At 37.9% G+C, this 15,749-nt stretch overlaps 1 protein-coding gene across 1 annotated transcript in view; it reads right to left on the bottom strand.

Annotated features, from left to right (window-relative positions):
• The window catches only part of COL1A2 (collagen type I alpha 2 chain), a 37,063-nt gene extending 24,402 nt beyond the window's left edge, over window positions 1–12,661 (bottom strand). The window contains exons 1-12 of the mRNA XM_003896308.4: window positions 12,122–12,661; window positions 9,468–9,478; window positions 8,830–8,844; window positions 8,153–8,188; window positions 6,941–7,033; window positions 5,591–5,644; window positions 2,613–2,657; window positions 2,467–2,520; window positions 2,321–2,374; window positions 1,960–2,013; window positions 1,484–1,537; window positions 916–969 (exon numbers count right to left, since the gene is read on the bottom strand). Of these exons, the coding sequence (XP_003896357.1) occupies window positions 916–969; window positions 1,484–1,537; window positions 1,960–2,013; window positions 2,321–2,374; window positions 2,467–2,520; window positions 2,613–2,657; window positions 5,591–5,644; window positions 6,941–7,033; window positions 8,153–8,188; window positions 8,830–8,844; window positions 9,468–9,478; window positions 12,122–12,191 (594 nt within the window). The 5' untranslated portion in view covers window positions 12,192–12,661. The remainder of the gene's footprint in view (window positions 1–915; window positions 970–1,483; window positions 1,538–1,959; window positions 2,014–2,320; window positions 2,375–2,466; window positions 2,521–2,612; window positions 2,658–5,590; window positions 5,645–6,940; window positions 7,034–8,152; window positions 8,189–8,829; window positions 8,845–9,467; window positions 9,479–12,121) is intronic.
• Between the last annotated feature and the right edge of the window lie 3,088 nt (window positions 12,662–15,749).

Genomic DNA, 15,749 nt, shown 5'->3' with positions numbered 1-15,749 from the left:
TGTGAAGTCTATTATTTGGGAATAAGCATTGAAATGGCAGGGGGAGGATCATTTCTAGCCTATGACTTTCTAACCTCTAGATGTGTGACTTTGGGCAGGTCAATGGCTCTCACTAAGCCTCAGTTTCCCACCTCTGCAAAATGAGGGGGTCTCCAAAGCTCCTTGCAGCTCTAACATTTTATGATACAGTGATTAGTAGTCTGAGCTGTTATATCGGCCTCTTGGGAGAATGAGTTTGACCTTATCCATTTGTGTGGCAGCTGGAAAGTTAGAACAGATTCTCCATATTCATGTTCATTTCTGGTCCCGCTAGTATTCGTTACTCATTAATTTGTAATTACGTTGGTATTCACTTTAATATCACATTATCTCCTTAATAGGAAAGAGAACATTTTATAGTTGAAAACGCTGTCAAAGAAGAGCCTAGCCAAGAGATAACACACTTCTGAGACTTTAATTACCTAATTAAAAATTTTTTGAGTGTGCACAGATAAATCACAGGAAGGAGGTTGAAAAGTGTATAGTGACATGAATGTACCTATCTAATTAGTGTGTGGCAAAGGAGAATTTACAGTTTAAAATAATAGAGTGTTCTAATCTCTGATAATATGTTTATTTACTTTTATTTTGGCTGCAGAGAGACACTGAAATTACAGAAGGAGGAAAGAAAATGGAAGAAGAAACTATTAATATTATTTTTGTCTCAATTGTTTAATAGACATTGAATTAAATAAATATTAATAATTGACCTTTTGTCACAGACTCTCATAGTCCCCATCATTGAGGGATTTGAAGTACAGAAAAGAAAAAAAACTTTTTAGAATATGGGTAATCTTCAGTATAATATACTTTTTTGGAGGTCATGGGGAATTTCAATCAAGTGCTTAAAAACAGTGCTTCTAATTTAATATTTACCTTCACACCAGGAGCACCGGGCTGTCCCTTCAATCCATCCAGACCATTGTGTCCCTGAAAGGCAAGCCTTATTATAAAATACTGTTCCATGATAGTGTTTGGTCAAATAAAAATTGTATATCTTTGCCGTTAATCTCTCCTGGGTGAATCTTGTCTGCTGCAGTAGAAAGAAGTCCAGTGTTCTGGGTCCCAGCAAACTTAGTCTATTGCCCTAGATAGGTCACTTAACTTTCCTGCCATTGAGAGAGAAGGATGGAGGACTAGGTGCTCTCTCACATCTTTTCCATCCTTAATAATTTTATGATTTTCAGATGGTCGTAAATAATAAATAATATGTGTTCCATATAATTTTCTCTGTAGTGAGCCTGTTTTTTGGTTGCTATGAACAGACTGAAAAAATTGCACCCCACTTTACTTTCAAGAAATGTGACTCTTTAACTCTTTCTTCCCTTTGGCAAACTACAGAAATTTGAAAGTGAATATATGTCATCCAAGATTTTAAACATACTTGAGCTTTTTCCAAAAATTAATAGGCATTTTCTCTCATCTGAGTAAAGAATGTGCTTACCCTAATGCCTTTGAAGCCAGGAAGTCCAGGAGTTCCAGGGAAACCACGAGCACCCTTAGAAAGAAATGGAGAAGATGGTGAATAATGTTTTACCATAAATAAAAAGACAGTTACTTCTTCCCCCCAAAGTATTTATTCTCACCAAAGTTCAAGCTTTGAATCAAAGTCTAGTATACCTTTAAGCATGGAACGACAAATTAACCTACTCTAATGTAACTAAGAATATGGTGTTTGTAGAAAACACAATTTAGTTGCTTATATTATGCTTGCTGTCATTAGTATTCCATTATTTGCATGAATACAATGTATATGCATTTTTTTTTTTTTTTTACTAGGCTCTTTTCTTTGTTAGATGCCTCCGATTCATGTCATAAGTTTGGGTGACACCTATGTTGTCATTTAGATTGATGCTAGTTTTAGCAACTATCTTATAGGCCTATGATGTTTGTGCTATCTACCAATGTAAAAAGTCTCACCTGTGGTCCAACAACTCCTCTCTCACCAGGTCGTCCGGGTTTTCCAGGGTGACCCTAAACATGAAAACATCGTACAGTCAACTTCTTCTTGGTAAACTATCAGACAAAATGGGGGAAATCTTGGTTTTTACAAAAGGGGAGAAAGTTATCACATAAAAATGTGGATCCAGATACATATTTAATATTTCCCTTAACATAAGCAGGTTAGTTAATATTTCATTAAAATATCATTTCCCATGTATTAAGAGTTCTTTCAGGCATATTCAGCTTTTGGCAGAATACTTAATTTGAATCTAGAAAATCTTGTTGAGGCAGGAGTATTTAAATAGCATTTTGAAAGTGCTTAAGAGTAAATACTTACATCTTCACCAGCCTTGCCAGGAGGGCCAGCTGGACCACGAGAGCCTGCAGGACCCTAAGAAAATGGGAGACCCATCATTTCGTTAAGGTTATATTCATAAACTCCCAGGAAAAAAACTGATCACAAAGGTGGAAAAAGGTACTCACAGTTTGACCAGGTTCACCAGGCTCACCAGCAGGTCCTTGGAAACCTTGAGGGCCCTAAAAGAAGAAAAGAATGTCATACTCCAAGCCTTTATTTCTTAATTCTCTGTCTTTTTACATAAGAGGCATAATAAACTTTCAGTACTTACTGGGGCTCCAGCTGCACCAGGAGGGCCTCTAGGTCCCATTAAACCCTGTAAAGAAAACAGATATATCAATAGTTAGCACTGATAAGTGGTCATGGTGTTGGCTGGCATCAGATATGACCAACTTAGCAGTGCCATAGACATTTTGTGATGGACAAACAGAATTGTTGTGGTTTTATTCCATAGTTTTTATTTCTCCTGAGGAAGAATTTAAGGACTCAAGCTTCTTGCATTAGTTCTGCCCCTTTGCTTTTCCTTTTCTCCCAATCCAAATCAATAGAAATCAGTGAGAATTAGATGGGACAGTCATAAGTTCCTTAAACTTGTGCACGATTGGGCATATTGAGATTGTTCTGATGCAATGAAGGGCATCAGTCTTTGCACAAGTGCGGAATATACAATTGTCTTATATGCAGCAGCTGAAGCATTTCCATTTGGATTTTTTTGATCATATGTCATCTTCCTATGTCATATTTAGCTAAGAAATTGGTATTTTTATTGCCACAAAGGACATAAATTGAAAAGAATCAAAAGTCCTTCTTAATGATTAAAGGGAAGTTTGTTATAACCTTATCGCTCCTCTAAGGGTTATTGGTGACTGATGAAAATGTCAAACAAAAGTGGATGTAATGAGGGGTGAAGGAAAAATAAAATATTATTGAAACAGCCTTCTGGAAAAGTCTATTATATTATATTATTGTTGAAAATATGGCCCAGATGATGGAAGATTGTTTTTCCCTTTGTTCTTCTGTAGCACAAAAGTAGGGTAAAACAGACTGTTACTAGTTCATACACCAAAAACCCTTTCTTGACTCCTCTTTGCAGTAATCAATGTCTGTGTAAGCTCATCTGTAGGGTCTGTTCCTCATAATGCTGAAAATATTTCATGTACCAGTCTCAAGTAATTTGTTCATGACATCAGCCGTGGGGACTCTGCAGTCAAACCTACCCTACTATATTAATGCCTAGAGTGAAATAACATGGATTTTATTTAAAATGTATGTCATTTTAATTATAAGAATTATTCATTTGGTTTTAGAAATTGCTCCAACATTAAAAGAAACTGTCACTTTTCAATCACAATAGCTTTTTAGGCATATGTTAAAAAATAATTTTCTTTGACACCAGGAATTTCTAATTATATTTGTTTATTTTTTCATGTATTTGCAACAATTTCATTTACATAAAATGTAGTGTATTTCGTGGAGGCTGTGAGACAGTATGATTACTCATTAATTCAGAGAAGAACCCTGTGGGATTTTATAGTTATTGATTTTCCAGCATGGAGAATTATTTTAATACTTTATATTTAATACTAATACTTTATTGCTGCCTATCTTCCCTATTTGTGAAACACATATCTGTTGATTACATATATCTGTGCATGTGTGTGGATGTGCAAGCTTAAATTATATTTCACCGATATTTCAAAGTAAAATACTCTGCTTTATGCCCCTAAGACAGATGTTCCAAAAACAGGGGAATCTGAAATCCATATTAATTTTCCCAGCTTAGTGGGCTTTTTAAAAATGACATTTAGTGGCTCTTTACTTTCCACCCTTTGCTTCTTCTTGAGATATAGGTACTGCTTTAAAACTGACTAATGTCCAGCATTAGGTGAAACAGCTAATTTCAAATATCCAATATAAACAAAGCCAAAATAAACGCTCTACTTTTTCATTTCAGATATGAACATTTTAAATTACCAGAAAAAATTAGGGAATTAGAAGTCATCGATTAAAGGTAGATTATTTCTCAAGTGAGAGTTCTAATCTACAGAAAATATTATCTCACCCTTAGAGTATATTAGCTTACTGTGGGCCATTAGCTCCAGCAGAACATCTTCTTTTGAAGCTAGAGCACTAAGTGCACTGCCCAGGTAAAATTTACATTTTAAAGACCATGTTGACTTTGGGCAGATAAATACCTTAGTTTTGAAACAGTTAATTAAAATCACTAAATTGCATGTGTGTGTGTATACATTCAATTTTGTAGTGCTTAATCAACCTAACACTTTGACTTCTGGCAATTTTTCCCTCTATTTCATATATGCTAGTACACATTTCGCATGCTCATATTAGCATTTTTCCCTTCAAACATCTCTAATGCTTGTTAGAAGCTTCATTTGTTAATAGTCATCATCATCATCATCATATTGGGAATGTTTCTAAGCGGTGCTCCACTGATAGGGTATGGTGCTGAATATTTGTACTGAGTGACATAAATGCTAGATTTTTACTCATACTCTATTCTGTATTGATTTACAATCAATAGACTAAAAAAGAATTTTTTTTTGGTCAAAATATAGAAAAAGAAACATTTCCTATATTGTTAACTCCTTGAGGAGGGATCAGAATCTGTCATATTCCTTGTAATTTCCCCAGTTCCTAATACCGTTTAGGGCCCATTGAAGGTACCTGATTAATATCCATTGACTAAATGAGTGGTTTATTCAGGGACTAGGTACATAAACCATGATGTCATCAAATATTAGACATCTTGTCTGGCAGCTAGTTCTAATTATGTCATTAGTTACCTGGACGACCTTGAGAAAAGGACTTAAACTCTCCCATTTTAAAATGAATTAGCTGGACTAGAACTTGTTGATCCTTTCCAACAAGTTCAGAGAACTTTCTCTAAGTGTTGCTTAAAATTCTAAGCAATGCTAAAGAATATTAAAAAAATTAATCAGAGTGATTACTGTTTTAAATTAAATTTATTTGCTCAAATTATGATTACTATATCCAAAGATTATTTCTTGAACATAAGTATGTGACCTATCTTAATGAGGCACTTTTGTAAAGAAAAGTAAACTCCTTAACTTATGTTTTCATAAATTTGAAGACAAAAAGAGTTGTTTTTATATGATCTAAGTATTGAGTATTAACTTAGGTAGCTAAATAAATGGCGTTGTAAAATGTGACATACAATGAATTCTTTATTTAGTAAATTTTTTGGCTAAGATAAACAGATAAGCATACCATTGGTCCAGGGCCAAGTCCAACTCCTTTTCCATCATACTGAGCAGCAAAGTTCTAGAGGAGTAAAAAAAAATATATATGTATATTATATATATATATAAAATATTTTTAGTTACTAGCCATGTCGTTCATTTTCTCATTTTACTTGTCAATATTTTTCTGTTGTTATTTAAAAGAGGGGAATGTTTTTGATATAATTATTAGTTTAAAATTCTATATTGAACTAAATTCCTAAAAAGTCAGGAGAGCTGTACATTTAAAACTTGGCCTACATCTCTTTGAAATGGAGAACTTCCCTACTTTATTTTTTGAGTCCTTCTTCTGCCTTAACTCAGTGTCTCCACTCCCACCTTTTACTTCTACACTGAGGAAGGAAAGCTTTCTAAACTTTTAATGTTACTAAGGGCTCCTGATAAATTAGACAGAGCTCAAGAGGACATCTTCGCATTTTCACCTGTTGCCCTTCCTCACCGGAGCTACACAAAATGACTAAGGGATCTTTTTCTTGCCTGAGTTTCAGGAAGGATATAAAGAGTTTTCAAGTTTAGAGGAAAATTAAATTAAAATGCCCCTTGGAAGATAAAACTTTTAAAAACTAGTTCACAGTAATAACTTTACTGTTAAAGATCTCTCTTATAGTGGTAGCTCTATTAAAGAAGCTGCTTTTTAATGCCCTTCATAGATAAGCAATCATAATAAGATCTTTGGGGGAGAAAGGTCTTATTTTACTGGCATACAGTTGGGTGTTAGAATCAGGCTTCTGATTCATAGTGCTAACCAATTAAGCAAAATGTTTTCCTTCCTGCAGTGAGGCCATTTGGCATTCATACCATTGTTAAAGACATAAAGCTAAAAGAAGATATTAATGAAAAAGGGAAATGTACTTTTCTCAAATTAGTTTCAAGCAAATTAAACCTAAAACCGCTTTGAATGTTGGTTCAGCAGACTTCAAGTCAAGGAGAATAAAAAGCGTAGGATGTTTGTGAAATTGCTTAAGATCAGGGATTTCGCGTATGTAGTTCAATCTAATCAAACTCTTTAATTATGTAACACCTCTTATTTGTGCCTTACTGATAAAAGATATTAAATCTCCAAATTAAATAATGGTAATGATGGCCACAGCTAACTTCAGCGCACACAAAGACCAGTCCTGTAATTGACAAGGGCTCACAAAGAGAATGGGTAAAGCAGAATCTTGAGTGAAGAAACCAAATAAATGAAATAAAATATACTAATTTTCAAATAGAACAATTATCCCTTAACTGCTAAAAATAAATTCCACAATAAGCCTTCTTTCAACAGAGAGAAACTGAAGTTAGCTAAAAGTTAGCAATACTTAGGACACCTTACCCCACCAAGACCAGGGGGGCCAGGAGGACCAGGTGGACCAGGAGGGCCTGTGGGACCATCTTCACCATCTCTGCCTGGGGGGCCTGGTGGACCCTGTTATGTAAAAAATGAATAAGGTCAGGTTAGACAGGCCCTGTAGAAACCTAAGAATTATATGTGGTAAGATCAGTTGTTTAGACCTTTCTATGTGCAAGTAGGGTGGAAATTTAATATACTATATTTGTCATTGGTTGACATTCACTTATGAGTCTATTTTAGAAAAAGGGTTAATAACTCTCAAGATATCACAGGGTAGCTTTCCTAAAGAAGTATCTCAGCCATTGAATATTAATTTGTACTGAAGCTCCAGTATTCAAATATAAAAATTATAGCCAAACAGTATGGTTCTGTGTGCTTCACATGTTTAACAGTGCACAAGGATTTACATTGTATTGTTATTTGCCGATCTCTGACTGTGACAAACTTATTCAATAGTTTGGGTATGTTACATGTGAATAAATTAATTGATATGACAGTTAATAAGGTTGCTTTATCATACGATAGAAAATCCTGCAGATTTACTATCATTAACTACTTGTGTTATTAAAATAATTAACTGATATAATTCTATTTCTAATAAATTGTTTGAGTGGAATACATGTAAGTCTCCACTTCCTAACAGATATAAGATATAGGTATTCACATATTGGCAAAAGTGTTATATAATGCAAAACCACGCAGTTATAAATGTCAAATAAGCATTGCAGGGAGATTTAATAATGCCACAAATAAAATGTAAGCCTGACTTGTACATGTATGAATTTGAGCAGAGAAACATGTTACTGACTACTAATTCACTATTATTTCCAAGCTACCTAAGGGATCTTACTTCAAAAGCAAACCAAATATGTTAAAGAGAGGACTGTGGTAGTAGGTAGATACATTTTCATTATGCATGTGTTGGATGGGTAAATTATAAAGAAAGTAGGCCATGCAAATAATATGACTGTAACAGTTTTTCTTTTTTAACGGTAATTTTGACCTAAAACAAATATTGATTATACGTAATAATACTAATTCACTTCTTCTGCAGTGCATTACCTGTTTAAAGGGGTGTACAATTATCTGGATACATAATATTCTTATAAATTGCCAGTTGCCAGTTCCTATAGTTTCTAATATATAGCTATTCAAATATGGGGTAAAGCCCTTTATAGTTCAAAAATTACACACCCTTTCTCCACGTGGTCCTCTATCTCCGGCTGGGCCCTACAGGAAAGATACAAACAGCACAATAATAAATGCCTAAGAAGTAATTTCCAGTGAATAAGCAAATCATTCTTGATAATAATTAGTTGGTAAGACTGATCTAACTACAATGTTATTAGATACTACATAAAAAATCGACACAATGCAATAGATAAAAGTACATTTTTTAATTGTAATTATACGTAATTTTTTTCAGCTGGGGGATTGGAAGCTGCCACAGTCTTCAGCTATTGGGTTAATACTATGCATAGCATTTGAATAAGATGATAACTGTAGGTGAAATGACCATTTTGTTACATTTTTAACAGCACATTTATATAGTGAAAGCTCTTTAAAATAACTTTTTTACTACCTATAATTAACATAATATGCTTTCCATCTCCAGAATAAAAACAAGTCATTTTTTTCATTTTGTATGTAAATCACCAGTTTGTATCACATAAATGTAATTACGGATGATTCTGGAAGATAATTAAACTTTGTTATCGTAAACATCAAAGCTACTTTATTTTATGCTTTAGCTAATGCATATTCATATGAGCAAAATTTTGATATTTTCCTTCCATAGTCTACTATAAATTTAGTTAAATTATAAGTTATCCCTGATAATTTTAGATGTTTATGGAGTATTATACTCTTACCTTTCTTACAGTTTCCTAGAAAAGAAGAAATCAAAGATTATTATGAAGAAAATTGTATATATATTTTAAAACAGCTTCCATTTTGACGTAGTAAACAAATATACCTTCACAATTCATTACATTATGCATTTACTATTATCTTAGTTTAATATTTCAAACTACAATTTAAAATTTTGCCAATACATCAAATAAAAATATGTACCTACAGAACAAAAAATACATATCAATACTTACCTGTAATTATGCCTCAAATTCAATTCACGAGCTAAGAATGTGTTAACAATAAATGCTTTTGCAAATGATTCCAAAGGAGTGAAAAGATTCTCTAGCTCAGTGAAATCTTCTGCTTCATAGTAGCAGATCCTAAAACTCAAACTTCTATTGGATTATTTACTCTATATTTCGTATGAGTATTTTATAAACTTAGTCTTATTCAGTAGCCCCGCCTATTTTGGAAAATTGGGTGGGTACTTTCTAAGGCTGCCAGAAAGGTTTTGACTATCAAAATTCTTCACAATTTTCTTGGGAATCTAGGATGGTCAATATTAATGTAACTTCTTCCCTTCCAAGAGAAGACATCACTGTAGCCAAGGGAATCAAAGTATTTTTTAAAAAATTCTAAAAATAATTTTACTCACCTCTTGTAAAGCTGTAGATAAAAAAGAAAAGATAGGAAATAATTATTAGTATCACCTCATGGATCAATAGCAATAATTAACAAATAGAGAGACAAGTTTATAAAATTGAGCTACCTAATTAAAGGACCAATTATATATTATATTAAGAATATTTTAATGACTTGGAAATTATGCAGGCCAAAAGCATGGCAGGGATCAGCAGGGTGATTTGTTTGCAATATTAATATGTAAATATATTTTGAATTAAATTGTTAATTATTTACTATTGTATAAATGCTGTGAAATATTAATGTGTCTGAAGGATATTTCGAATACTTAGCAATTAAGCTGGTAAAGTGCACAGATGAATCGCTGAATGTAAGACAAGATTAGTAGATTGATGAGGAAGTAATTTATAGCTTAATCCATATTTAATACCTAAATATCTAGAAAAGGTAAAATTTAGGAAAGTATGCTACCTTAAAATTCTATATTGAAATTTGTTTTTTATAAAACATTGAAGTAGACTTACTTTTTTATAAAACATTGAAGTTACCTAGTACTTCATTGAGTTTGTACTGTTCTTAATACCCTTTTTCAAAAGGTCTAATTTGCACATTATTAACTGTGAAGATGGATTAATTCAGACATCTGAATTTTGCTTTAAATTAGTTCACTTAAATTAGGTAAGGTCATTTTACCAATATGTATCATTTTTGTCCCTGAGAAAGAGCTTTGTATAAATGGAAAAACTGTGGATTAAAGATCTTGAAAAATAATAGAAAAAATAAACAAAAGTACTATCCCCCCTTTTGCCATAATTGTTATAAGTCCTTAAAGAGTGAATTCCTCTCCTACAGTATAAAAATTATCGGTTAATACAGGATACAAGTGTGGCCAAGCTTGCAATAGGATGAATCACCCCTAAAATTGCTTTAATGAGGTGGCCAAGAAGTGCGTTATTTGAAGTGAGAACATCTGTTGCAACAGTCACAATTCAGGAGGGTGGACCACATCCAGCACTGACATTTAAGGGCAATTTATGAGAATTGCTGTTAAATTACAAGAATGATATGTTTACTTCATTGTGTCCATCAATAGGAAGAATAATTATGCCTGACTTTATTAACGGAAGCCCTTATGATTTTGGAAATTTGCCTTTTAATTACTCAGACATGGACCATTTTGAAGAATGTGTGTTTGATAACATTTATTCCAGAGTGTGGTTGGTTGTTGATCAGAAGGTAAGTTGCCTTTGTACCTTCAAATTTCCCTAAGCCTGCCTTCATTTTATTCTCTAGGAGCCAACTCTTTCTTCCCACTCTCAGATCTCATTAAAAATATGAACTCGGTAATGTGACTTTGTTCAGTGCAATTACTCCTTAGTATCCACAGTATGTACACTAAAAGTGAATGAAGGGGGAACAGACAGACACACACACACACAGACGCGCGCGCGCGCGCGCACACACACACACACATTCATTAGTAATTATGCGGTAGTAGACACCGTGCTATGTGGTTGGAACAACTTTTTGGAGTACTGGGTGTGGTCAGACAATACCATCCCCCGTCTAGTCAATATCTTTGTCTAGTACTTTGGCAGCCATTTTCAAGATGAAAACGGACTGATCTTCTTCATTCTATCTTGATATGAAAGTCTGGTCATAAAACCTAGAGCTGGAAAGTGGCCTTGGGGTCCCCATAATCTCTGTCTCACAGTTTAGAAAAGGCCGTTTGACTTGCCCAAGGTCACGCAGCAAATTGGTGTCAGAGTCATGGGAAAAACCCCGGTCTCTTGAGTCTCTTGTCAGTGTTGATATATCTCAACTTGCTGCATTCATAACCTTTGATTATCACTGGGAACATGTCAAAGGGGTAATTCTCGGCTCAACAAAATTTAGGGCAGATTTGAGTTTAAAAATGTTACCATTTCCATGACTAGAAAGTGAATTGAGACACTTATATTACTTTTCAGAAAGTACCCATTCCAAGTAGCATCCATTCTTCTTTCCAGGGTTCACTGACTAGCCACTGGGAAAGGCTCCAACCAGAATGCTAATCATTAATCTGTATAAACCCATAGAAGCTTTAATTGGGATTCCATTTGCTTAAGGCCCTGTCCCCTGTACTTTCATTTTCCTTCCTCCAGAGGGCGCCTTATAACCAACATCATCATCGTCATCCTCCTCCTCCAGACAAGCCTTACAATGCCCAGAAGATAAAAGCTCTTGGGAGGTGAGTTTTATGTTACTCAATTGAAGGACTTTCTAACGCAGGCCTCAAGTTTTACAAGGTGGACATCAGTGCGGTTATGGGGCCTGTGGGGGTGGAGGACCTTGACTTCCTCCACCACATTGGTGGTTAATATCTCATCCTTAGGGAAAGACCTTCCGCTCCCTTTGGGGGTTACCAAGCTGAGGATCCAGATCGAGTTAACTGTCTCACTCTGAACTTAGAAGAAAAGTTCCCTAACTTTTGGCGAGACTTTTATGTTTTCATTTTTTAAAGTAATTTCCATGTTTCTTATCAAATCCGGCGTTTTCCCACATGCCTAAGAGTTTGCCCTCCAAGTGTGCCTGGAATTCAGGTTACAGGTTTTCCTTTTCAGGGCAGGGTGCCCTCCCATCTAACCTCTCTCCCCAGTCTCCCCCAAACAAGCTGAAGGCACTTACATTGGCATGTTGCTAGGCATGAGGTTACTGCAAGCAGCAACAAAGTCCGCGTATCCACAAAGCTGAGCATGTCTAGCACTTAGACATGCAGACTCCTTGTGTCGCAGAGCCCCTGGGTCACCGGCGGAGGTATCACCTGGCGGGCGCGGGCATGCAGTCGTGGCCAGTACCTCCAACTTAGCCGAAACCTCCTGCTGCCGTGGTGCTAAAATAATAAAGCCCGGATCTGCCCTATTTATACGGCAAAAGTTTCCCTGGCCCGAGGGTGCCTCCAAAAGGGCCTCCACCAATGGGAGGGCTGGAGTTGGGGGCCCGGGCAGCCACAGCTGGGAGGAGCCTGCGGGGGCGCAGAGGAGGGAGCGAATGGGGGAAGGGACGTGGCCACGGGGCTGGCTTCTTAAATTGGTTCCATTCTTTTTGAGGACGTGGACACTTTTGAGGCTTTCAAGGGAAACTCTGACTCGCTGTCTGCATACCTCCGCCCTCCCCATCCTCCCGCCCTCCCCCGCCCTTTCCAAGTTTGGAAACATTATGGGACACGTCGGAGTGCTCTGCAGCCCCGACATGGGCAGAATGTGCAGACCTCCGGGCGGCCGAGCAGCCAGAGAGGGATCGGGAGCCCAGCGATCAAAGCAGGAGCTGTCCAGTCCTGCCTCACCTGTGCCCTGTAGGCCACCTGTAGGGTGGAGGGCTCCGGCCGGAGCGGAGGGGGCAGGGAAGGAGCGAGGGAAGACTCGACAGCGTGGCGCAGCCGGAGCCGCCTCCCCGCCCCTCCACCCCCGCACCCCACCCCCAGCCCCGTCCAGCTTTTCTCTAGCTCTGGGGCTCGTGTGCGCCCACTGTTTCAGCAGTGATGCACTCTCTTTCTCTTATGACTTTGGGAAAGGGGGGTCCTGTCTGTAGAAGGCTGGGTTGCAGTCGGAGGACGCCTTTTGTTGGCAGGTGGGCTGGGGAGCAGGCTCGAGGCTGCTTGGCACCCGGCTACAGGGAGGATAGGCTTTGCGAACCGTAGACTAGACCAAGTCACCTGGGAAGTCCTTCGACCTCCTACCTTGCCTTTGCTGAAGCTCATTCCAAACAGGGTCTTTTGGGGGATGATTTGGCACTCCAGAACGACTGCAACCGACCTAGAGACTGAGAATGTATTTCTCAGTCTCTCCTTTCTAAGGCTGTGGTGGGAGATCTTTCATGGTTTCCAGTCTCTCCTCTCCTCCTCCATGGGCTCCTTGTCCTGATTTACCAGCTCTATCCTGAGCCTGGACCCTTCAACCCTCCCGTGAGCCCCCGGTGTCTCTTGACCTTGCTGCCTACTCTCTGTCCCATCTCTTACAGCTACACCCAAGCACCTCCCCTAGCACATCCAGAGGGCCTTCTGATTCGAGCTTGGGGTCTTCGTAGTCTTCGCTGGTAACACCCCAAGCAGTGCGCCCACCAACGTAGATGTTAACTCTCTCCCCAACACCCACCATCCCTCTTCTCTGGCCGCCTCCATCCAACCCTCCACTCCCTACTAGGGAGAGGAGGAGCTGGTACCTTGACCCTGAGGTGGGAGGCCAAAGGTCCTGTGCCCTTTTCTAAAGCTTCTTGGGATGGCATTCCAGGTCCTAGGTTTGAAAGGCTGTGTGTGTGTGTGTGTGTGTGTGTGTGTGTGTGTGTGTGTGTGTGAGGCCTCTCCTCTACTTGCCTAAGGCCCCTATGAGGCAGCGGGGGCCTAGTCAGAGTGCTGCTCTATCCCAGAAGTCATCGCAAAGGGGGCATCTTTAGGTCAGTTCTGTCTCTAAGAAACAGAAACGAGTGGGCTGTAGTTCCTTGAGAATCTTTTTCCCTTCCTTCCTCCCACCCCCTCCCCCCTTTTTTTGCTTTGCCTTAAGGAAGAACTTCTGCAGAAGTTAACTCCATCAGCAGCTTCTGTAAATAAAAGGGACTATTCTAAAGCAGGTTACTCTTTCAAAATGTAAAAGAAAAAAAAGGTTAATGCAAGTAAAAGTGGATAACCAAAAACAATAAACCCTTGTTTTATTCTAATTAAAGGCACTGACTTGGGAGACAACTTTGGATGATTTTTTAAAGTAACTGGGAGTGAAAGAATTTGAAAGGGTGTCTGGTCATTCCTAGAAGGGGGTTTACAAGGAGCAATCCACATTCAAATTTTTTTCTAACTAGGTAACAATGTTTGAAGTTTTCTAGGTTCTAGGAACAACACAGCAACAAAAGACCTGAGGTTGAATTGTATATTCCAAGAACATTTTTACCCTTTCCCTGAAATATCGCAGTTACAGAACTAACAAAAAATCTTTTAAAGTGGAAGTCATTTTCATCAGGAAAGAAAAACTTTAATACTACATCATAACAATTTTTTTTCTGCATATCAGAAGAGTGAGCAATGATTTCTAAGTATCATTGTTACCACTCTGCTGAATTGCCTTTGCAGGGCATATGTGTGCATTTGTCCTGTGTTGCTGAGAGTCAGAAACTAATTCTGAGCAAAATGACTCAGGGTCGTAATGCAACAGATTTATGAAAGAAACCCTCCAAATACCCTTCAGTGAGGTTATCTGATAACGCTTTGGGGGTCAAGTTGGTTCAATCATTGGATTTGCAATAGATACCCCAAATTTTAAACACTTCATGGTAGGTTTTGTTGTGGTTGTCAAAATAGTTTAAAGTGTAGAATGTTTTTAGAAGTGTGATTATTATTTCTCTTTTAGCCAAAAAAGAAAAATCCTAGGCAAGTTTTTGAGAATTAGAGGACTATAAGTTCAAGCACACATGTATAAACTTAGAGGAAAAACATCTCTGCTAAAGGCAGCAGAGTGAACTGATAACTTGAAAAGCATTCCTGGAAACTGATGCAAATACCAAATGCCGCTGGGCTCCCTCCCTGCTGATGTGGCAGGGTTTGAAGCAGGCAGCCGTCAGCATTTGGTGGGAGGCCCTGGACCTACAAAGAAGCAATGAAAGTGGAGAAAACTAAACAGGCATCTTTCTTTCTTAAAGTGAGAATCAGGTTCTAATTGCAGCTGTTTTTACATATAACTTGGGGGGAAATAGTTGATTAGGTGTTTGTTTTAAGGGAGGAATTTTTTAATGGTCAGTTAGATCTCTGTTAAATATTTTTGTGACTCCAAATAAGGAGCAGCTTTTCCTAGGATGGGGGTGGGACTGGTAGAGCTGCGAGAGCTGAACCAGAACCTGAACTGAGTGCCCTGGTGAGGGCCCTGATGGTTCTAGTGTGGGGAAGAAGGGAGAGGGAGGGAGGAGAAAATGAGTAGAAGGAAAAACAAGTAAGTGAGTGGGGTGGGGTCAAGACTGAGAATAGAGGGATGGAAGAAGGGAGGCAGAGGAGACTAAAGATTCCTACAACTTTGGTGCTAGACTGTTAATGCCTGGGTCCCTATTCCCAAATTATTTTCAATGAAAGAAAAGATAATTTCTTTTTTTTTTTTTTTTTTTTTTTTTTAAGACGGAGTCTCGCTCTGTCGCCCAGGCTGGAGTGCAGTGGCCGGATCTCAGCTCACTACAAGCTCCGCCTCCCGGGTTTACGCCATTCTCCTGCCTCAGCCTCCCGAGTAGCTGGGACTACAGGCGCCCGCCACCTCGCCCGGCTAGTTTTTTGTATTTTTTAGTA

The sequence above is a fragment of the Papio anubis genome, chromosome 4, assembly GCF_008728515.1.
Source record: "Papio anubis isolate 15944 chromosome 4, Panubis1.0, whole genome shotgun sequence".
Classification (NCBI taxonomy): domain Eukaryota; kingdom Metazoa; phylum Chordata; class Mammalia; order Primates; family Cercopithecidae; genus Papio; species Papio anubis.
The sequence above is the reverse complement of the archived record's forward strand: the minus strand, read 5'-3'. Positions and strand labels throughout refer to the sequence as shown.